This window comes from Thermobia domestica, chromosome 2 (genome assembly GCF_964235325.1).
Source record: "Thermobia domestica chromosome 2, izTheDome1.hap1.1, whole genome shotgun sequence".
NCBI classification, from domain to species: domain Eukaryota; kingdom Metazoa; phylum Arthropoda; class Insecta; order Zygentoma; family Lepismatidae; genus Thermobia; species Thermobia domestica.
The window spans coordinates 17,559,902-17,585,146 of record NC_137455.1 but is presented as its reverse complement, the minus strand read 5'-3'; the positions used below and the strand labels follow the sequence as shown (position 1 = coordinate 17,585,146).

The 25,245-nt window shown below is 37.4% G+C and overlaps 2 protein-coding genes across 2 annotated transcripts in view; one reads left to right on the top strand and one right to left on the bottom strand.

Moving 5' to 3' along the window:
* Vps8 (vacuolar protein sorting 8) overlaps positions 1-14,274 on the bottom strand; it is a 307,518-nt gene extending 293,244 nt beyond the window's left edge. Inside the window, exons 1-3 of the mRNA XM_081739543.1 lie at positions 14,097-14,274; positions 7,057-7,188; positions 3,386-3,571 (exon numbers count right to left, since the gene is read on the bottom strand). Coding sequence (XP_081595669.1) covers positions 3,386-3,571; positions 7,057-7,188; positions 14,097-14,177 — 399 coding nt within the window. The 5' untranslated portion in view covers positions 14,178-14,274. The remainder of the gene's footprint in view (positions 1-3,385; positions 3,572-7,056; positions 7,189-14,096) is intronic.
* A 111-nt stretch (positions 14,275-14,385) lies between these two features.
* LOC145670913 (uncharacterized) overlaps positions 14,386-25,245 on the top strand; it is a 111,363-nt gene continuing 100,503 nt past the window's right edge. Inside the window, exon 1 of the mRNA XM_081739545.1 lies at positions 14,386-14,491. The gene's annotated coding sequence lies outside the window, so the exon portion shown is untranslated. The remainder of the gene's footprint in view (positions 14,492-25,245) is intronic.

The following is a 25,245-nucleotide window of genomic DNA, read 5'->3' as shown; positions in this document are numbered from 1 at the left end:
AGGCGTTATTAACGACGGAAAAGGAAAACACCTAAGGCTTTGTACACGCATAAATAATACTAAGAGGAAACCTTTGTAACATCGCACGAAAGACACATTTGTGCTACATATAATGTTTACCTAACTTCCTAGTATCCTATTTATGAATCAAACTCTTGAATTTTCGATGAACTATGCTGTCATCTCCTTCCAATTGCAAATAAGGAACAGATTATGGTGCGGTAAGTAATGAGATTGGTTATGAAATCTATGAACTCTCTGATAAATACCTCTTCCTAAATATCGTAAAGTTCTATTTTAGGGTAGAGATTAAAAATGGTACACGGGAATTTCCCAATCACCTTTTATTATAAAAATTCCTGCCATGTACAGTAATAACAATTTCAGTCTCGAATACTAAGTCTTTCTTAGATGTTTGGTGAGTTTTGTAGGGACCCAAAAACCAAGTGTCCAAGGGTGATAGGATGGCCAAGGAGTGAATGTAAGGTATCCCTCAGAGACCGAGCATCCTAGACAGGAGGATAAAACTCAAAGACCAAGCGTCTTAGAGAGTAGTAGTGATGATCAATCGATGAAGATCGATGCTGTCTGCGGCGCTGTGGTTTCTTTTATCCTAAAATATCGGCCAACTTTGTTGATCTTCGTTATTTGACGATTACTGATGTTGGTCTTCTTCCTGGTTGTCATCTGAATTTGTTTACAGCCAGCACGTAGTGTTGGGAGGTTGTATATCACATTGGAATATTAACTGATTATTTTGCTCCTCTGATTTTCGCCGCTATTTTAACATCTTGTCTTCTTAATGTTGAAGTTGGAATATTAATTCAATAACTGAATACTGTTATGATCAACTTTCCTTTCCTCTTGTTCTATTATTTTTACATGTTACAGTACTGTTGCCAGGTTAGTCCATTACTAGCTATAAGCTCGGAACAATGTGGTAGCACATTTTATTATAAGTTCAGGAATTTCACTCATAAATAGGATTCTAGGAAATAATGATGAACATTTTCTCGTAAGGAAAATCTGTTTAATCGGACAAAATATTAATCTAAAAACTGGTAACTATTTATAGTACAATACGAAGTGGTAGAAGATATAAGTTTGTGACGAGTGGCAACGCACGTGCTTTCTGTGTGTATGATCTCGGATCTCCAGTAGGAGTACTAGCTTCTCATAAGACCCGAGTAAAGGTTCTGATCCTACTTTAAACAGGAAAATCCGTCTCAAAAAGCCTTGATGCTGCAAAACGATGTTAAATTTCAACAACAAAGCAGTAGATAGTAAAAACTAACTAATTTATGGCATGGTAAACCCGGAGGTTCAAAGCTGTATTCACAAAAGCTCTCTACTGACTTCTGTCTGTCCTTTAGCTAACTGGATCCAGTTTCTATTTTGTATTCTTATTTCTGCGAAATCCGTCTTAATATTAACCTCCCATCTGTCCTAGTTCTCCCTAATCCTCGCTGGCCGATTGGATTTCCAGTTAAAACTTTGAGAGCCTTCCTACTTTCTTACATTCTGGCTACATAACCTGCCCACCTGAGCCTCCTAGACTTGATGACACTAACGATGTTAGGTAACGTTAAATGGTATAAATTATGCAGTTCCTTGTTATGAAGTTACAGCCATTCCCCATTTCCGTCCCTCTTGGGTCTAAATATTCGCGTCAGGATCTTATTCTCCAATACTGTCACGTTTGCGTTTCTCTCTCAAAGTAAGCGATCAATTCTCGTAACTACACAGCACACAAGGCATAATTACTGTTTTATATATTGTGTTTTATATATATAAGTTTCGAATTCTTCAACAGAATTCGAGAAGCCAAAGAGTTTGAATTAAATAATAACAAGAATTCCCTGCTTTAAGTCAACATTTAACTCCTTCACGGAAGGAAGTAATGTTAATTAATAAAAGAGATGTTCCAAAAGTGCCCAATTTTCCCGTTTGCGTTGCGCACATACAATTTGGTGTGGGAAGAGGTTGTGGTCGTGGTCGTGGGAGAGACCTTCACATATAAATAATGCTGGCAATAGCTCAGCGGGAACATGGCCAAAAATAGGTCAACAATACTATGGAAATGCCCATAAGGCGCGCATGTTTTTGACATATTTTTTGTATATCGCCCAAAAGAGAGGGCGCGCTCCGTTGAGGTTTTATGGAAGTGAAACTACACGTTAAGCTCTATAACCGCTATGAATTTTATCGCACTCGAGCCTGCAGAACAGCGAAAAAATCAGGTCAAAGTCAGAGGACGTACAATCTGTGACACTCTCAGACTGGCTTGATATGAGGCAAACACCTTACTTTGTTCGTGCACATATTCATTCAAGGTACAGTAATCGGTTATAGTACTGCACTTTCGTTTTATACGATCTTGCTCGGGAAGGGGACGATTGCATTATAGGATAGTTTTTTCAATGTGCAAGTCGAGCACGGACAGTTAGATGTGCCCATGTCATGCTCATTATTTGGTACTTGGGAATGGTCAAAACAATTGCACCACATCCGAAGACATCTGTATTCTTTGATGATTTATCTTATTCACCAGAAGACAAGCCTAGCTCTTGGGCGATAACGATGAACCATTCCTGTCACAAGATGAGGAAATCGACAATTGAATTCTTTTTGCATACTTATGTATAACACATTGCATCGTGCATAATAACCACCTCAACCACCTGAGCGGTACTGGGAGTAAGGGAAACCTTGTAGTTCAGCTCAGGTAACACATTATCATTTTGTACCTTTCAATACCACGTGTTACGCTAGTGCAATAAACATTTTTCTGCGAACATCCCTATTTTTCTATATATGGTGCACCATGTGCGAAATTCTAACTACCATTCAATTCCACTTATTTTATCTATAGTAATATCATTAAGCGGAAATATGACACACGGTTACGGCATTCTCTTCCGAGAAGTTTGCCTCATATCAAGTCAGTCAGAGAATCGGACATGGTACGTCTCCTGACTTTGACCCGATTTATTTCTCTGTTCTGCTGGTTCGAGTACGATGAAATTCACAGTGCTTGTAAGCTCAATGTGTAGTATCACTTTCATAAAATCTCAACGGAGCGCGTCCCCTCTTTTGGGCGATATACAAAAAATATATCTAAAACATGCGCGCCTTATTGGGAATTTCCATTGTATTGTTGACCTATTTTTGCCCATGTTCTCACTGATGTTTACCATTATTTATATGTGAAGGTCTAAGGTCACGACCTCTTCTCACACCAAATTATATGCGCGCAACGCAAACGGGAAAATTAGGCACTTTTGGAACATCTCCTTAATAAAAATCACAAAATATGAAGAAAAGTTACATTGCAGAAAACTACTTGAACACATTTGCAGAGAATTTCCAGGACGCTAATACTTACACTTGCTGACATTAATTGCGATGATATTCCTTTTAAAATTAAATGTCTCAAGATGGCGCCATATGAAGTGGCACCGCTAGGGCTTCTTCTTCTTTTCTTCCTCTCGGAGGAACACCGGCTTCTGGCATCAGAGCTTCCTCGGGAGGTAAGCGATAAAGTTTCACTACTTTCTTGAACGTAGCCAGTCTGTAATAACGAAATGCAGGTGCATAAAATAAATGTCCGAACTAGGCTCCAAGAAATATTTGATTTTAAACTAAAAGGAATTGTTACATTGAAATAAATGCATCATAGTATAGCATAAATATTTCAGTCCACCAGATTAACACATTATATTACTATGTTTAAGGCTAAGAAAATTATATATAAATTTTTTTCCCATCTGACTTTCGGCAACTTATATATATATATTAACTACGAAGGAGAGCGAAATGACAGTTATTTTACTTTAAGTATCAAGTTTGCCGTGGACTTCGTGGTTCTTCAGTATGCTAGGACGTTCAGGATCTCATTCCATAAAGCTTGTACAACCTACAACCATTTCTAAGTATTGGATATATGAACATGATAGAAAGTGCTTTCAAAAGTGGCACATTTTGTTACGTTAGTTGGAGACAATTTACAGCATGTGCAAATGAAGATTGATTATTATGGTATAGATTAGGAAGATTTAGATTATGGAGATAGAGTGATTAGTTATAGTAAGATTAGTATAATTGTGGATTACGATTGATAGAGTTATTAGGAAAAAAGATGATAATGAAATGAAATCTTTGAGTTTTACGTCCCACGTTTATGCCGGTTAGGCTAAAGGAGACGGTGATAATGAGAAATGAATGAAATGGTGGAATGAAGAAAGTGGGAGGAAACGGAAGAACCCCGAGAAAACCCACGAGCACGGTGTTTGTCTACCACAAAGTCCACACGGCGCGAGCTGAGATCGAACCAGGGACCCCAAGCACCGGAGGTGAACGCTACCACTGAGCCACCGCGCCCCCAGATTAAGAATAAAGGTTACATAGAAGAATTTAGTAGTGTGATTACTCTTTAAAAGACTATCTACATTGGCGAGACACACTTGATGTTTCTTAGATCTATCAATACTAAGACATCAAATAAAATGAAGTAGAAACAACAGAATAGAATAATTTTATAGTAGCCTACTCTATTTTGAAATGAAATGAAATGAAATCTTTCAGTTTAACATTCCATGTTGATGCCCGGAAGACGATTATTAACACAAGTGAATGATGATGAAAGAATTGGTGGAATGATAAAAAAAAAAATGAAATCTTAATGAAAAAAAAAAATGAGTTTTACATCCCACGGTTATGCCTGTTAGGCTAAAGGAGACAGTGATTATGAGAAATGAATGAAATGGTGGAATGAAAAAAGTGGGAGGAAACGGGAGAACCCCGAGAAAACCCACGCACACGGTGTTTGTCCACCACAAAGTTCACTTGGCGGGAGCAGGGTTTGAACACGGGACCCCATACACCAGAGGTGAACGCTCTACCACTGAGCCACCGCGGACCCTGGAATGATAAAGTAGAGGAAACGGCAGTGCCCCAAGAAAACCCACGGCCCCGATGTTCTCCACCACAAACTTACTTGGCCGTGGATCGAACCAGGAACCATACGTAAGCCCTCTACCACTGAGCCACCATGTCCCCAGTACTCTATTTTATTGTATAGTACTATTAACTAGTGTAGAAATAATCTATTTTCATGAGTTCTATGCTAGTATTACAAGATTAGTAACTTTGAGAAATAAATTCGAAAAATGAAATGAAATCTTTGAGTTTTACGTCCCACGGTTATGCCGGTTAGGCTAAAGGAGACGGTTATGATGAGTAATGAATGAAATGGTGGAATGAAGAAAGTGGGAGGAAACGGGAGAACCCCGAGAAAACCCACGCACACGGTGTTTGTCCACCACAAAAGAAATAAATTCGAGATATAGGACACAAGACTACCGGAAAAATAGTCCAATGGATAACAGCCATCCCAAGTTATGCGAGTTAAGTCAAAAACTCATCACAGATTTCACTACACACGGAAATATCAAGACTCTTTAGCTTCAGAAAGGATTTTCACGCTGTAGAAAGAGAGCGCTCCTTCTAATTGCATTAGCTAAACAAAGTAACATCATTACATGGACAATTTCAAATTAATATATTAACTTGATTGATTAGCATGTCTTATCTCGTCAAATTTTTCGCTTGCTCTTATCCTAATTATCAATCCAAATTAAAGCAGTCTTTCGACCGCGATCTGGATCTCTTATGCCCCTCGTCTAAATTTTATTACTCACAACAGGGATTAAATCAAACAGTTGCAACATATCAAACGAAAACATAAATCATTTGGATATAAGGAATAAGAACAAGGAAGTAGCTTCAAGTGTTAGGCCTATTTCGCGAAATTACATTTTTTCACTACAATTTAATGTAATTAAGTCAAAGCTTCTTACAATAATATATCTAATTACAAACCCCAATTTATTACTTTCTAGGAGCAACGATGGCTCAGTAGTAGAGCATTTACCTTTGACGCGTGGGGTCCCTGGTTCGATCCCAGCGCTCGCCTGTGCTTTGTGGTGAACAAACACAGTCTCTCGGGGTTCTCTTATTTCCTTTCACTTTCGTCATTCCGCCATTATTACCCATCTTATTATCACAGTCTCTCTTAGTCTTGGTATACAATCGAGGGACGTTAAATTCATGTGTACGTGAGTGATTCAGAAAGTATTGCCTATAAACCCACTACTTGGCCAATAGTACTGTATTCTGAACTGTTTGTCATTAATGCACTGATGTTTAAGCTATAGAATGTCACTTGTTTCACCTTCCTATCTTTTCTCGTTCCAGAGTAATGGAGCAATCCATGGTATTCAGTGATGACGTCCAATTGAAATATCGGGCTGTCATTGAGTTTCTGACTGCGGAAGGTTATGGGCCCAGCAACATTCATCGCTGGCGACGAGACATGGATACATCATTACCACCCAGAAACGAATCGTCAGTCGATGGAGTACTGTTACTTTCGACTGCCAAAAAGTTTAAAGTTGTTCCATCTGGTGGCAAAGTGCTGTTGACATTCTGCCTCATCCTGCCTACAGTTCGGATCTTGCGCCCTGCAACTTTTGCCTCTTCCCCAAACTTAAGGATCAGCTTAAGGACTAACGCTAAAGTTGTGGCACAGAAGTGAAAGCAGTGGTTCGGTAATAGTGTCGCCAGTAGCCATCACAATTCTTCGCCGACGGTATGAAAAACCTTCTTTCCCGTTGGCCCCTAATGGGGACTATGTTGAAAAATGATGCCACCATTTGTAGCTGACACTGCAAGCTTCCCTTGCTACCTGTATAGGTGCTGTCTGTCAAACACAAATAAAGGTATCTCCTTAGAGACATTACTTTCTGAATCACCCTCGTATTATATTAGAAAATTAAATAGTTACAGTGATGCTGCGCTCATTCGAGATAATAATAATAATAATAATAATAATAATAATAATAATAATAATAATAATAATAATAATAATCATCATCAGTAAGTTTGAAATATACCAGGAAAATAACTTGTTTTTCATAACGATAAAATCATAGTAACAATAAATTATTATTCAGCACTACTAGGCTACTCACAGTGATAAATCTATTCCTAACTTACCTCTTCGACTTGCTGCAAAGGAGAAGAAACTTCGTCATCACTGAGGGATCCTTGGTCATCCAGTTCGTTCAAAATGCTTTCCAGTGTTGGAGGTTTATCAACTGGTGGAATGTCATATTCTGCATCATCCAGCTGAAGATGTTCAAACCATTATTAATTGGATAAGATACAAAAAAATTTACAGCAGAAAAAAGTTCACGTTTCACAGTTAGGGTCAGGTGGGGCTATTTTGAGACAAAAAGTAAAACTTTTGCCATAACTCCTGTATTATTAACGCTAGGAAGACAAGACTCACATATGTATGAAGGGTAAGGGAAAAAAAAACAAGGACTATAATGTGTATGTTTTAACGGGTGTTCTATCCTATCTGTTGGTGACTCTTGGTAGTATTTGACTGTATATGCCATGCATGCGTAGATGTAGCTAGAAATGCCCATGTAAAAAGGGGCAAAAGATTTGTCTAACCCTATTCATTTTATACGCGGTTTTCAACATTAAAGTGCCGTTTTCTCGAAAATACAGTTTTGTGACATTCCTTCTTTTTTCTCCTTACCCTTCCTGTATATATATATATATATAGGTATCATAATACAGTGAATTGAACCTATCTCCTGATGCAGCGATATCTGGTACGGAAGTATACCTATAACATCGGATTCATTTAACCCATAAACATCCCTTTGTACTCGCTTAGAGTTTCTTTTTTGTCTGCCATGGATTTTATACCCATTACTTCGAATTCATTGTCGCTTTACACATTCAATACCATAAGAGCACATCTAAATACGAAAAAATTGTAAAATCATGCATATGCAAGCAGAATTAATGTGTTACACGTACACAAAACAGAAGAGCAATGCATTTCAATGGTCTTAACAGCTGTCTCGCAATAGCCCGGGAACTATCTCATAATAGTCCCATGACTTTGATAGCTCCCCTTTCCGCAAGGTGCTTGACATTTTTTTTTTTTTTTTTTTTTAATTATTCTAGTACTCCGTAATATCTATTATCTGGTAATATTTTGAATTTTGGATTACGACGTATAGTTCAAGAGTTATAATAAAAGTTTCCTCACAGTAAACAAAAGTGTTTTTTTTTTCTTTCACAAAATGAAGGGTTTTGGGAGAGATTTTTTGTTTTATCATTAGGCAGTGCTTAAGAATGTTTTCCATATATTATAAGTATAATAGATCACTCACTGGGCCAACATTTAATAACTTTTAGAAGTTTCTAGCATACACCGTTTAAATTCTGTGCGAGTGTTTCATAATAGCCCCTCTTTTAAAGCGGTCTAGGATTTAAGATTTAGATTTCAGGGCTTTCGACATCTATGGCCATTTAGCCCGTCACGTATGAGGGATGACGTCCCTCGGCGAGCACACTATCCAGGGAATAGAATAGAATATTTTATTGTCATTGAGGTTTACAAGCAATAGACAACGTCCGAATGAGAGATACATATACAGATATATATAAAAAAATAATCATTGCATACAGACAATCAGTTATTGGTTAATTTTATAATGAACAACCTAATAATATTTGAAATAAAGTGCCACTGTAAATTAGGACACAATGTCTTGACATTCAGTAAACTCTTGAATCGAGTAAAATGGATTCTTTACTAACCAATCATCTAACTTTTTCTTATAGACCTTAAATGGCAGCTGTTGTATGGAGGACGTTAGTTTATTAAACAGCTTTGATCCTATAACTAAATAACTATTTTTGATCTTCGATAATCTAGAGAAGGGTATATCAATTTTCTTACACAATCTAGTATTATAGGTATGTACTTCATCCCTGAGTGTCATATTTTCGAGGTTTCGCTTGGTGTAAAGTAGCACTTGATAAATATATACATTAACTACTGTCATTATCTTAAGCCTGATAAATAGTGGTTTACAGTGTTCTTTATCATGTGTTCCAACGATAATCCTGATGGCTTTCTTTTGCAAAACTAGATCATGTGCTTGGCTACTGTTACCCCAAAGCAAAATCCCATATCCAATTATGCTGTGAAAAAATAGGGAAGAAGGAAGTGGCCTGGAACTTATACGTTAGGTACAACTCCGGCATTTGCCTGGTGTGAATGAGGAAAACCCAGGAAAACCTCATTCAGGATGGCTGGCCTGAAAAAGCTCTTTAAACGGTATTGACCGAGTGATCCCACCAGGAATTGAACCGAGAACCGCTCGCATCATACGCGAAAGCGTTAGCGACTACGCTACGCGGGACCACTCAGGGAGTCTCATAACCCCACCTGAACCTATGTAGTGAGTTTATATTACACTATCAAAATGTGCAGAATGAGTGTTAATCAAATTTTACACAATTAGACAGCGATATAACACATACTGCTAAAATGTCTTGAGATTTTCCTTTTTAAACGGCCATATAGAGCAATACTGAACACACTTTAAGCCAAAAACACCCTGATCCTATTTTGCTCAGCCATATTAGGTTAAGAAGTGATACGGTAACTTCCTTCCTTTTTCATCATATTTTTACAGAAAGAGTTAATTTTAAAATCCGATAGACCATCAAAAATGTAATAAAATCCAGAATATATAAAGTTTACTCCCAACATAACTATCTGCAGAAAACATGTTAAAAAATAGTTCGATATCACAAGAGGATCTAGATCAAGAATACGAGGGTCACCATATAATGATTAAAAATATTAATAAATGGCATACAGAGATGAATTTACCATTTAATTAGGTAATTTGTATCCTTTAGCGTCTATTATTACAAAGAATTAAATATATATATTTTATTTGCCAAAATAAACTTTTAATATTGTAAAACTCTATCCCATATAGGATGTAAGTAGAGCGAGGTAATAAAAAGAGTGTCCGGAATCGACTCCCACTACCGGTTTTTATTATAAATTCACTAAAAGCAGTATTTTACAGAAATACTACAAAGATATTTTTTTTCTATAATTGTAAGATTAGAAACAAGTAGTCCTTGACCAAGAGGTCGTACACAGGATCTCCACAATGCTTCATAGCAGGCTAGACAGACTGGCGAAGGTTCCCCCAAAGCTCCGTGGCAAGCAGTGAGGAGGTTAGTGGTTACAGAGCAACGAAGCAGTCTAAGCAATTGGGTGTAGGATTCCCGACAGAGCCCCGAAGCAGACTAGAGGCTTGGGATTATGTTACTCCTAATGTTCCGAAGCAAACAGTAGGAGGGACACCAGAGAACTGGTACTGGTCCACAGTCGGCTGCCGAATTTATAGCGGTAGCACTGCTGCTCCGATGTCGTTCTCTGCTTCGTGGGAGGAGCCAGAAGTCCGTCGTCTGCTGGTTCCAGTGGATCCACGTGGTGCGTAGTATCTTGACGTAAAACCATGTGGTGGTGTTAATAAACACAAGAGTAAAATGTTGTTTGTACACAATACAACATGAGATATTACAATATAGAGATGCCAACCTTTGAGGAGCGCTATAAGTAATACTTAAATGAGCTATTATCGTGACACTCGCGCGTTCGCCAGATTGGAGGGAAGGTATTGAACAGTATACACTGGATTACATTACTTTTTTTTTTTTTTTTTTTTTTAAACTGTGTTAAGAACAAATTATTTCACTTTTCGCACAAAAATGGTTTTCAATATGTCAGTGGATAAATTGGGGAGTGAAAAATTTCTGGCCGTCTGATCAACATTGACAACCACGTATTTTCGTATGGTGATAGGCATTTGACCTTTACTTTGCCTTCTAAACTGCGAAGAAGAAATAGTGGCCAAACTCTCTGATCTTTCTGCTGGATTCAGACCAGAAATTTCGAGCCAGGGGCGTCATTTAGGGGGCAGGGAGGGGCATTCCCCACCAAGTTTGAGATTTATATAGATTGTATCAATAGTAGTAAGTCAGTGAAAAACGCGAACTTTTACTTATATCAAGGGGTCTTGTCCGCCCCCAAGCCAAATCTGAAATGACGCTACTGTTTCGAGCCCTGGTCTAAACTGTTTGACCCTTCCGCGCAATGCTGAAAATCTTTTCAGTCGGTGCATTGCTGTGAGATACGAATACAATAGACAACATTACTCTGCTGAGTTCTCCAAATCTGTACAGCCAATTTTTATTTTGCAGTATTAAAATGCTGTAACATGCTGCAACGATTTCAGCAGTAGATAGAATTTCATAATCAAAATCAGTGGACTGGTAAGCTGCAAATTCACTGATTCTATGCTATACCATTCGTGACATCAACACAATCGTAGGGGTTCATCATTCAATCTTGCTCACTCGGACACAATAGTCATGCGATGCAAACTTGGCATTTCTCCGTAGAAATTCTTGTCACATCCGTAATTCGGTAACGGAGGACAGAAATCAGTAATACTTATGGAAAATCCGTCATAGCTGCAGTTCTATAATAGGCATCGCAAGTTTCCCCTTTTACTACAAAAAGCAAAGAAAAAGAATAAAAGGAAGCATATCATGACTGTCAATGAGAACAATTACAAAATTACTATACAAAAGTAGCTTTCCATTTTTACACCACATGTTTCCATATCTATATAATGAATATATAGTGATAATTTATTAATTACGCAAATCGTCTTAATGCTTATTTATTAACGACTTTCCAATTTAATCGGGAATGATTCGAACCCAAGCAAGTAGTACATTGAATTAGCGTGGGTGTTGTTTGTAGTCAGTTACTTATAATAAGAATGCACCTATGAAAAGAGTCTGTCGAATATATACACTGCTTCTCTTGGAACGGAAGATTACACGATAACAATCCGTACTTACGTTATTACTATAATTAGTGGTATGTCGCCTGTATAAATAAATTGTTTACGTTTTTGATAAAACAAGGCAATAGTTGATCTATGACATCATTTTCTTTATAGCTGCGAATTCAATGATATACCTACAACATTTTTTTACTAACTAACTAACTAACTCTATGGCCTATGGAACCCGGAGGTTCAATGCCGCGTTCACAAAAGCTCTCCACTGACTTCTATCCTTAGCTAACTGCATCCAGTTTCTACTCTGTATTCCAATCTCTGCGAGATCCATCTTAATATTGTCCTCCCATCTGCGCCTAGGTCTTCCGAATGGTCGTTTTCCGATTGGTCTTCCAGTCAAGACTTTGAAAGCGTCTCTACTTTCTTCCATTCTAGCTACATGACCCGCCCATCTAAGCCTCCTAGACTTGACGACCCTAACAATGTTGGGTAAACCATATAAATTATGTAGTTCCTCGTTATGAAGTTTCCGCCATTCCCCATTCCCGTTCCTCTTGGGTCCAAATATTCGTCACAACATTTTTTTACTCTTTGTATATTAAGGTTGATTTAAAGGGACAAGTTTTGGCGATAGATGTCACTACAGTCTTCGTCTCTCTCCCATGTATTTTTTATCTTTCACGAAAATTCATAATTTCTCTTACAAATTTCAACCTACAAACTTCAAATTTTTAGAAAAGGAACTTCATAATCTATCAAAGGCAATAATCCGTGCCGATTTTTTATTTAGAATTTTCTTCATTGTTGAAATGGATATCCAAACCTTTAACAATGGAATTGTTTCAAGAATGAATAAAATTATAAATAAAAAAATCGGCACGGATTGTTCCCTTTAATAGGTTATGAAGTTCCTTCTCTAAAAATTTGAAGTCTCGAGGTTGAAATTTATAAAAGAAACTGTAAATTTTCGTGAAAGGTAAAAAATACACGGGAGATATACGAAGACTGTAGTGACATCTATTGGTAAAACTTGTCCCTTTACACTAACCTTAAGCTCTTTACGCATTAATATTTTGGATGGCATTTAGTTCCCCCTCCCCAAATCCATCAACGGCTCCGGGCCCGGTAGTGTGACTTACAGTGAGCCATTGTAAACGATCTCATTTATGCACATATCCACCATCGCTGATGCGCCTGATTCACACGGACGCACCCATTCTTCTTCTACCGTTCGGGCATCCCTGCTACGCTCCTGCCCTGATTCAATTAGATAGCATTCGTAATTTTTAGTGGTCACTAGCACAAGTTGGTTCATATTTTATGCAATGTAGCTTTTATGGCATACTATGACGAGTTATTTATACTTGTCAGTCACAAATAACTAACCGTAATCACTACCAAGTGATTTGGAAGAGAAACTAAATAATACCCAATATTTCTTTGTGAATTAATCGATTTTTTAGAAACTTTCTTCAAATTTTCGCTCACAAGCCCTTGATCTGTATCATCGAACCTGGACGTTATAAATAAATAACGAGAAGTATGTTCAAAAATGACCCCTTGAGTCTATAGGAAACAGCCGCTATCTAAATTTTGAGCTTAAAGATAAAGGGGAGAGGTGTGGTCATATGTGATGTTTTACAGTATTGAAGAAATACTGGCTGATATTTAGTATCTCCCTCACCTTGCACATATAAGCGTGCAGTTCTACTATACGGATCCATAGTATAAGTAGTGATAGTAGTAGGGACCGCAGGGGTTGGTTGGGTTCTGTTCTCGACATAAAATAGGCAAATTAAAGAGCTGAGGAAGATACTAAATGCCATCCGAAATACTTAACAGTCCAAACTGATTTTGATAAAGAGCAGTACCGATACATATTTGTACAGCAAGAAACCCCAAAACATGGTAATCTCTGTTTGTAGTCTCTATTTTATGATGGTGCCGACACCTTAAGATACTCAACTTATCAAATCCAACATTACTTGCTGCAATACCGAAAGGATAAACAATGAAGTGCAAGGATGATATATCGTGTAAATTAATGAAATGTTCTATCTTCATATTTACACACAAATATTTATATAATTTTATGATAATGTGGACTAAGGACATCCTATACAATTACTTTCTAAATGTATAATTTTGTTAGAATTGAAATACCGGTTGAGCAACTTTACTTCTGACGTGACAATAAACACATTTTTATGTGAAACAAGTGTCAAGAAATATATGTACTTATTTTATACAAATCATCTTATAATCTACTTTCCAAATGAAATGTTTATCTTTTTACATGTTTATAAATATTTTTATCCACGGAATTACCTCTTCTATGTCTATATCAAGTGTTTCTGGAAGTAAATTAGCAGACGACTCTGAATCAACGCCCTCTTCGTTTTCCGCCATGTTTACGTTTGAACTGTAAAAGTCAATGTTGGTTTAAATCATAATACTATATTACAAATACAGGTCCAACTTCAAGTGTTATTTTGCAAGAATACTAACATAATTTTTACTTATGTAAACTAATAAAAATAAGGAATTAAAGTAAATGTGTAAGATGAATTTAGTATGTTAGATTAAGTTGCTATGGAAATTGTCGTAAACATCCTGTTTGAAATGTAAGTGAATGGATACACATCGGCTGTTCGAACATGTGATCATTGACACCTCGAAGAGAATAGCTCTTGGAGTAGTGTCCTGTTAATTGTGTTACAAGTGTAAGTTTTTCGATCTTTTTTCTTGAATGACAATAAAAGAACTCGTATGAGTTGACAGTAAAATTATAAACTAATTTAATTTTTATGTTAAGACTGCATAATTGTCATTTGTGTTAAAACAAAATTGTTTTAAAATTTTAAAAAGATAAACCGTTTTTCAGGCAAGTTTCGTAACTTAAATTAAAAAGACATATCAATTATTGCTTCTCTGATTAATTAGTGCTTTTATCTTGTATATTTTTCCATTGAAAACCATCGACTTTTTTTTTTTTTTTTTTTTTTTACTTAAAGTTAAAAAAATTGAGTCCATTATATAATTTGTTTGGGTAGAAGTTAGTGGAGAATGCAATAGATAGTAAACATATGTAATAAATGACCTCAATAAGAAAAAAAAAGTACCAACACAAATTATACACCCGACCTCCTTATCGGAAGCATAGGGTAGTAATATTTAAACTCACAAGTACCAAGTCTTAAAAGAGCTTAAGCCGGCAAAATTATGATATAAAAAGCAAATGAGCAGTAAGTTAGCTCCTACTGTTTATTAGGTTGCTTTCATACTATTATAACTTTTCTCTCTTTAAAAGACGAGTGCTCACTAACTTGCATAAGCAGTCATTATATTTTGCTTCTTCTTCTTTTTTTTTAATTTCTTAATCTCTAAATGTTTCAGTGACATAAACTCACCAATTTGATTCCAGTTCCTTGTATATGTTAGACACGACTTTCTCTTCATTTTGTGATTAACACAAATATCCGTTTCCAGCTATTATATGTAATTTTTCAGCTATTTAATTTACTTTTGCTAATTCTCATATTTTTGATTTCATCATTTTCCTGGACTCAGATACTTTTTTTTTTTTTTTTTTTTAAGGGAGAGTGAGGACTTACTGGCAGTTTCTTGATTCAATAATAAGTTGTGATAGTTTCTTAGCAATCTTCCCTAACAGTGTTAAATAATTTTTCATTGTCACTAATTTGTCAACAATTTGAAGTAATGCAGGAACACCCGTATTAACAATTCCTTGTAAAAATATTTTTTAGTGACGAGGAGAAATAACCAAAGCGCACACGTCGCATTAAAATCAAAATCAATCAATCGAAATATTTTCCATTTTGAGCAACAAAAAAAAAACATGTCCTATCAAAAAACATTGTATTTGAGACGGGGATAAGAAGATAAAACATTATCTTATTATTTTTATTATTTCCATTGCTTCCTGACTTTTTTCTGAATCATGTCGAACATATATAATTTCATTACCATACATGAAAACTTGTAAGTTTGCTACATTAAGGCATTGAGTTCGACCCCAGCTCATGCCAAGTTCGAAGGACAAACACCGTTTATTTCTAGCTCCCGTCAAGTGGGCTTTGTAATGGGGAAACGCCGTTTGGATGTGTTTTCTCGGGGTTCTCCTCCATTTCCTCTTGCTTTCTTCCAGTGTTCGAAGTGGGAAGAAAGCAGAGGCGGTATGTTTTATTGCGATTTTGACTCGACAAACTGGCTATCTAAATGTTTAAATACAAGAAAGGTATGTTGCCTAAAAGATTGCATTTGTATTTACATAATGACTGAAAATCCTTGGAGAGCTTCTCTCTAGTTACGGGTGGAGGGGGAGGGACACGGAGAGACTTTCATCCTCCACCAACAACTTTCTGAAAAAAAATAAAATATATCCCCTTATGTTGTATTATCGAGAATTATATACGAAAATTATCAAAAACTGAATGAGGATATTAACAAATTCTTGCGGGAAAACTCCTGGACCCCCACTAGACTGTGGGGTATTTCAAACCCCCACAGCAGACAACCTCTAAATCCACCCATGCTCAAAACACGTCATTCATATATATTAAGGAAAGAAGCCATACACATACATAAGAACGAAACAATTCTATACAGTACATTAAAATATAATCTAGGTTAACTTCTTTGAAGACACCTCATTTTAAAAACAAAGGTCTGAATAAGATAACAAAAATGTCGGTATTTACATAAGAAATATAATTTTTTTTATGTGCAAAGCTATTTGTCAATTGCTGTGTATAAAAATGGATTTATTAAAAATATTTAGCATCTAGCTTTCAGTGACGGTATGTCTTGATTACTGAAAAACCAGAGACAGTATGGCATATCACCGCATATCGTGTCACTTCGACCACAGCTTTCTTCATTCCATTATTTCGTCCATTAAGGTCATCGTTGTCTCCTTTAGCCTCAGTGCATAATTGTGGGACGTTAAACTAAAAAAATAAATAAATAAACAATAATGTATTGAATTTCGTTATGTATTTGCATTTGACTTTTCAATTATATTTTTTTCCGGGCATTTAATCAATATTTAAAAATTTAATAATCGTGCTGAAATTTCTTCCGAAATAAACAGGATTATCATTTAAGCAAGGCTTAAGGAAAATAAAGAAAAAGATAGCTGTAAAGATTTAGTACAATTAGGCGTTCACAAGAGCCTAACCAAAATGTTTAATTTTCTTTTGAATTTTAATATGTGTGGCCCCGCGTAGCGTAGTTGCCTTCGGTGCGAGAGGTCCCGGGTTCGATTCCCGGTGGGGCCACTCGGTCGAAAAAGTGTAACAGCTTTTCAGGCCAGTCATCCTGAATGAGATTTTCCTGGGTTTTCCTCATTCACACCAGGCAAATGCCGGGGTGGTACCTAACTTCTAGGTTCCAGGCCGCTTCCTTCCTTCCCTTTCCCCGGATAGTGTGCTCGCCGAGGAATGTCATCCCTCATGTGCGTGACGGGGGCCGAGAACCCAGAAATCTAAAATCCTAAATCCTAATTTTAATATGGCAGGCTGTGTTTATCTCTTTGTTCAGAGTCTCTCTTTGGAGACTATTTGAGTCGTGCATCTACAGTTTAACTTGAAGCCCAAACTACAACAATGCTATCGAAAATCGAACCCATCTCTCCGACACAGAGTTCGAAAACAGCTTTAGTAAAGTATTTAGTGTTTATTAATCTCTCTCAGTTGTTTTTAAACATTACGTGAATTCAAAAATATGAAAAGCTATTAATCAATTTGGAAAATTGAATTGCCCTTTATAAAATTACCTGCAACTTGCAACCATCTAAATTCAGTTGTGACAAACGAATACCACTCTTATTCAAAGTATTCTGGTTGTTTGTCATGTCCATGCTTTGCGCCGTAGTGAGTTTATGATCTCGATATTTACGTGAAACTGAGAAATGACTTTGACCCAGAAGCAGCCAGACTTGAGACCCGAAACCACGTAAACTTCGTCATATACGAAGAATTTCTAGTCTACTATAGAGATGGCCATTTCCGAAGAAAAAAAAAAAGTTTTCCGATTTCCAGAAGTCATAGACTATTTTCCGTTTTTCGTTTCTCCGGAAGATATTCCGTTTTCAGCTTTTCCGGAAAATTTTCCGCTTTCCCAGAAATTTTTCCGTTTCCGTTTTTCCGGGAACCTTTCTGTCTTCTATTTTCCGGAAATCTTTCGTTTTCCGTTTCCTGAAAAATTTCCCGTCTTTCGTTTCACTCTTTTCCGAAAAAATCCGTTTTTCCGGTAAATTTTCGGTTATCTGTTTTTCCGAAAAAAATCCGTTTCTGTTTTTCCGTAAAAGTTTCCGTCTTCTGTTTTTCCGAATTTTTTTGTTGTTGTTTTCCGCTTTTACGAAATTATTTTTTTCTATTTTTCGGAAACTTTCCATCTTCCATTTTCAATTTTCCGATTTTCCGGAAAATCTGGCCATCCTTAGTCTTAGTGATGTAATTAATTCTAATATGATTTCTCGCTTACTATTAGTCCTTTGTGTACGACATGGCATTAGTGTTCCATATCTCGGAATATATGAGTCGCAGCGGGTCAGGTAGAACGTCATTTGACTGTTTGAGTTAATAGATTTGCAGGAAGAGTGGAATTTTTATATTCAGTCACAACATATTGCGCCGTGAAGATGCCAGCTTATTTAAGATTAGGAATTAGATTTCTGGGCTGTCGGCATCTAAGGCCATTTAGCCCGTCACGTATATGAGAGATGACGTCCCTCAGTGAGCACACTATCCGATAAAAGGGAAGGAAGGAAACGGCCCGGGACCATTATGTTAGGTGCATCCCGGAGTTCGCCTGGTGTAAATGAGGAAGACCCAGGAAAAACCTCATTTAAAATGGCTGGCCTGAAAAAGCTGTTACACTTTTCGACCGAGTGTTCCCAGTGGGAATCGAACCCGGGATGAAGCTTGAGTTTATTATATGGAGCGGTCAGAGCACAACGGAATCAACCCATAAAGTTGTGAGGAAAATAGACATAAAATTTGTACTGCATGCTTAATTACATGGAAATTTTGAGTTTGTACTGTACGCTTAATTATATGGAAAAATTAACACTTTATTTTTCCTTTACGTTGGTCTACTTACCTTGATTTGGGACTTTTTAAATTTCATTCTTTTTACCACTGAAAAGTATCGGTAAATCAACAAGGAAATAATTATACCATGATAATTTATTTGAAATTGATCGTAATTCGGACCATGACAAACATTTACCGTTTTATTTCGTAAGGGTCAGATCCACCGTTATTGTAACAGAGCGGTGCTTGAGCGATTGACCGTAGAAATTCAAACTCCGATTAGTGAGAATTTCACAGCTTTGTTTTTATTACAAGTGTACACTGGGTCAGAGTTGATGACGATGAGTTATGGTAGGTCGAAGTGGTCACAGTGGGTGAGTGGTGGGTCACGGTGGGTCATGATAGTCATGAGTCAGAGTGGATCATGCTGAGTTGTGGGTCAGTCGGTCGTGGGTCACAATGTGTGGGGTCAAATTTTCTGGTGTAGGCTGACTGCGAGGGTTGCCAGAGCCCCACAAATTCAATTTTTTCATATTTTAAGGACTTTTTGTTTCTTCTTCTTCTTCTTCTTCTTATTATTATTATTATTATTATTATTATTATTATTATTATTATTATTATTATTATTATTATTATTATCGGGATTTGAACAAATATTACCTCGTTGAAATTTGTGTTCCATATGCTTTCCAACGATGTATCAATCATGGCTCTGTGTTAATTAGATCATCAGGGCTCCCAACCTGAGAGTTGATGATTTCGTTCAAATCTCTGCGGGCGTTTGAAAGTTCATTAGAAAATAAAATCTGGCCCAAAGGAAATGATTTTAATTAAATAATAGTATTACAGTGTAGGAAATGATGTAGAGGTCTATAGCAATTAAAACTGATGTACTTTGAACATGTTTAATTTTTTAATTAAGGCAAAACAGTTCCAAGGGCAGAAGAAACGGCATTCAGAATTATGCTATTATGCTGAAAATAGTGGTACCTATCTTCTTCCAAGGGTTTGGGCGAGGCCTGTATCCAAGGAGAGTAGGGGGCTGGGCTCCCGTAAATTTTTACCGGCCCCCTCTAGAATTTTCACGGTAGGCTTGCAAATGAACTATAATATAGTGTTAAACTGCAGGTGTCAACCTGTAGAATATGGTTAGATCGGGCTCCCCCTAACTTCTACCGGGTTCCCCCTACATTTTTGGGCTGGCTACCAACCTGGCTTGGGCGTAAGTCCTCAAAATTTACCACTATCTCATATTTAGCTTTCTTCCCCATTAAATTTACCTTTCTCCCCCAATTTATTATTCTGTGCCCCGAATATGCCTTACCCGCTCCTAAATTTACCTTTTCCAATTTGATTATTCCATTTTCCATGAAAAATTGTTTCCGAAAACATGGGCGCAGCTTGACCCTTAACCCCACCTTTGGGCACCCCTAGCTGTAAAGCTAATGAATCTTATCCAGAGACATTTTTAACGTTGTATTAAGAGCTTGACTAATGCGTGATGCTAAATTTCACATTTAATAAGACATAAGTGAAGATAACGATTTATATCAATAAAGGCCAACCACTACCTTAGGCAAGGTTGTCCCTATACAATAGGAGAAATCAATATAGGAGAGAATAGGACTCACTTAACTTGTTTTCTCCTATTGTATTTGAACAACCCTAGGGAAAAGTCATGGTTGACCTTGGGTTTTTGATATACAGTAAATCCATATAGCACACGGATGTCCAAAACTGATTCACAATTGGCAACGGGACATCCCAGATCATCCGAATTTGCTCCCGGGACATCCATAGGACTCCGTGGGATAACCGGATGACTGCTAATATCCCAGAAAACGGGACCTCAAAGGGATGCCCACTGGTAAATTTTGGGATAATGTGGTCCTAGGCAGGGCCGGATCTACGAAATATTGTGCCCGGGGCAAAGAAGTTTTTCTGGCGCCCCCTTCCTCCCAAGTCTAAATACTTTATATTAGGAATTTGAACAAATCTTAGGTTAAAGTATATATTTTAAACAGTTTAAACTACTTGTCATCTTTCTCCGTTTTATAATTGTTACTGAAATTTGTGTAAACATACGAGCTTGAAACCAATTACGAAGCGTATCCAGAAGTTATAAAGTGAGAAGTATTAAAAGTCATTTTATCGTTTAATTGAAACACAAATCGATACATTATGCAATGTTAACGTTTTATTTATATTAAATATTTTGAGGTTTTTAAAGCTTAAATTCTGAAACTGGTTCTTTTGTTGAAGCCCATTTATTTCGAAAATAAAATACTCTGTTATTCTGAAAACAAAATTCTCAAGATTTTCCTCGTAAGAAATACATAGTTGTAGAAGATGCAACTTTGTTATATACATGTATTGGGACCTATTGTGAAATGTCCTTCAGATTTTAACGCAAAGTAATATTAGTGTTGTAATAGGAAAAAAAAAAAAAAACATAACAATTCAAACAAGCTATAAACGTAACCAAGAAAGTTTTGTCGCTTTTTGTGGAGGTCTGTATTCAATTAGCCCTCACACCATCAGTTGAATGCGAATGGAGAAAAAGCGAAGGTCAGTTGTTGGTGTGAGTATATCTGACATAATACCTGGCTGTGGCAATTCAGTTACACCGTGAACTTGCGTAAGAACAGAGTGAACATGAGACCTCCACAGAGCGTCATAAGGACGTATATGCTGTACGAATTCAAACTGGGATCAAACTCCGCTGCAGCGGGGCGGAAGATATGCCAGGTCTTTGGTGAGAGTGCCGTGACTACGCGGACAGTGCAGCAGTTGTTTATGAAATTTAAGAACGGTGACGAAACCCTCGAAGACGCACGACGTGCCGGAAGACCAACACATGTACAAAATGAAGATTTTCAGGCAGCAATTCAAGCGAACAGTGGCCAGACATGTGAGGAACTAGGACTACAATTCAGTGTGAGTTGAAAAACATTCAGCAGCACCTCCATCAACTTGGGAAGCACTACAAGTTGGGTCAATGGGTCCCACATGATTTGACTCCGGACCAGAAGGCAATGCGAGCAGACACCTGTGTTTCTTTGTTGTCTTGTCTGAGGAAGGAGCCATTTCTAGATAGGGTGTTGACATACGATGAAAAGTGAGTCCTGTACAAAGCTCCATGGCGCCGTCATCATTGGTTAGCATCCCATGAACAGGTTCCAAAACAGCCGAAACCAGCACTGCACTAGAAGAAGGTAAGGTCCTCCTGTGTGTTTGGTGGACTGCTCGCGGCATCGTGCATCGGGAACTGCTACCAGCTGGTCATAGCATCAATGCAACTGAGTACTGTAAGCAGTTGAACCGTGTTCAAGAAAACCTCAAAACTCTGGATACAGCACTTCTGAATCGCAAAGGAGTCCTCCTGTTACAGATCAACGTTAAGTCCCACGTCAGTAGGATGACCCAGGACATCATTCTAAACCTTCGATATGAAACATTATTTTATCCGCCATACTCCCCGGATATTGGACCGTCCGATTATCATCTATTCCATTCCTTGGATAATCACCTTAGAGGACACCAGTTGAAATCCCTAGTAGAGGTGCAAAATAGACTCGATACTTTGTTCGCTTCACGACTCACCAAGTTCTACTGCGATGGAATCCATGGTCTTCCAGATCTTTGGCAGATGGTCGTCGATGCTGATGGGGGCTATTTTTGATCTTCCATTTACGTCTTAGGTGATATATTGATGTTCGAATTTGCTGGGAGAAAAAACGACAGAACTTCCTTCGTTACCTTTATACTTACAAACATTTTTTTATATATATATATAAATACGGACCCTTAACTTGATAACCTGTAGCTTGCTCTTCTTCTGTTGGCTCAGGAAATTTTTCTTCATTGACTTACTTTATGATTCCTCCTGTGTGTATATACTGGCTTTTCAGTTGTATGCTTCGCTTCACTTTATGTGCAAGATTTCCACCTGTATGTAGATAATTACCGTATGTATATTGACTTTTCTCAAGTGATATTGGCATATCTCATGTATATATTGGCTTCACTCTATGTGTGGGCCTTCCACCTGTGTGTAAATAATTCTTGTAGTAATATGCTTAAGTTTAAGATAGATAGTTACACACGTTTCACATCCATTTATATGTAACAATAAATGTAGAGAACAAGTATTTTTTAAAAATAATATCTATTAGGAGCGGTATCCTATATAATTCCCTTCTCGTTTTGTAACATGCGTTCACAAAAATAGTTTTTTGGCTTTCTTTTATACAAAATCCTCAATATTTGTTTTCATAAGATGTTGATTGAGCAACCCTTTTCTCTATAACTAATGTTGCCAAATCTGAGAGCCTTTTCTGTCCCATGGATGAACGTAAGTATGTTTTAATGAGTTTTAGTTTGCTGAAACTTCTTTCGCAAGTTGCCACACTGCATGGAAGGATAAGAAAGATTCTAAGAGCCACTGAGACGTTTGGACAGACACTTTGAACGCCATTTTTGGTAATCATGTCGAATATGTTCCTTGGGGTGGACTTCTTGAGGTCCAGTAAGAGTACAATAGCCTGGTCATTAAGATTCTCAATTTCTACACATAATTCTACAGCATTCAAACTGTCTTGATGTTTCAAAGCGATATCCGCGTACGATTTTTTCAGGTCATCCAAAGACTTTTCACACAATAAGCTTCCTCTGAGAAAACTGAAGTCCTTGCTTACTTCTTTGAGCCTGTGCATTCTACTAAAGAGTTCTTCCCGTAAGAGGTCAAGAATTCTGAAGAAAGATTGTCTAAGACGATCCTCTTCAGTAAAAAGTCTTGCTTCATCCTCTCCTGACATTCTTTTCTTCTTCAAGATACACTTTTCTCTGAACTGATCTTCCACATCTATCAAATTAACAGTAACCTTCGCTTCCGACAGCCATCTGTCAAATCCATAATTCTGAACCTGGAGATTGTGTTCAAAAGATCAGATAACAAATCAAGAGACCTTTGCAAAGTCAAATCCTTATTCTCAGTGTTTCTTCCAGACATGTTTCTATGGGGGCACTGCCCCCCGGAGGAGACCAAAATAATACGTCTATAATATAATAATGAATAGAATATTGCCGTGTGAAAATAATATATGCCCCTCCGAATATTAAGTGTGTCCCCAAGGAACATTTTTTCTGAAAGAAACACTGCTTATTCTGTATTTCTTTGTTAACTCCATTTATTTCATGCAAAACTGAGTTCCAAAACACCAAATTGATTTCATTAAGTTTTTGGCAACTGATTGGTCTTCTGAATTAGAGGAAGTGGTTATAATTTCATCAAATGCTGCAAGAAAATTTTTCAGCTCAGACTTCCTCCCACTTTCTTCATTCCACCAACCATCCCATCATCGTCAATACGGCCTTCCAAACTTGCCAGCGTTAATCTAGCCTCAAAATGGCGCCCCCTACATGCTCTCAATCAGCTGCGACCCGGGCCAAATGCTCCGAATCCCCCCCCCCCCCCCGTAGATCCGGCCCTGGTCCTAGGTATGTCCGGCGTGGGATTTCCTGTTAAATCCTGGACGTCCCCTGGACATCTTACGTGGAAAACCTTTAGGATGTCCCATGCAGGACGTCCATGGAATGTATACTCATTGTCTCGATAATCCCGGGAACTATATGGGTTAATTGGGATCAAAATGGGACGTCCTCGGGACGTCGTGTGCTATGTGGGAATCATTGTTAACTTCACTTACGTGTTACTAAATACGGAAGTTAACATCACGTGTTAGTTAAGCTCTTAATACAACACTAGAAAAAGTATGCATAATATGATTTCGGTTCCTTTAGAGTCAGTGAGCCAAACAAGGTCAGAGAAACGAGACCTAGACCCTGGTGACCCGGACAAAATCATGACGCTGGTGATCAGTGTTCGTCTTTTCTTTCTCTTTCACCACAGAACTGAAAATGGGGCCCCATTGTTTGAAACCGGTATAGATTTGGTCAAAATTTTCTTGCTCGACCCGCTCGCAACCCAAACGTTTCAATAAGAGTAATTTATTACTTTAAAAAGTTATGTATGATTTGTTAATGACGATGTGAAATATAAGGTGACGAGTAAGGACTTACAGCGTACACAGAAGCATTTTCAAAATCGAACACGGTCCAAGTCTTAAATACATATTTGGCGTTTTGATGGTAATGAGTTTGGTTAGTTAATCCTTCTTTTCTACCCAATCGGATTAATCACGATAGTGAGAGAGAAGGTACGAAAATGGGACGGGTGAAGAAACATACCCAAGTTGCTGTTTGCGCGGGAATATTAAAAATGAAGGTAAACAAGGGGAATAATAACATTTTCGAAATTGAAGCACTTATAAAATAAGGGCTTAAGCGGTCGGAACTTAACCCAAGGAATTTCGTCTTTTTCAGACTAATCATTACCACTTTTTTTCGTTGATATATAA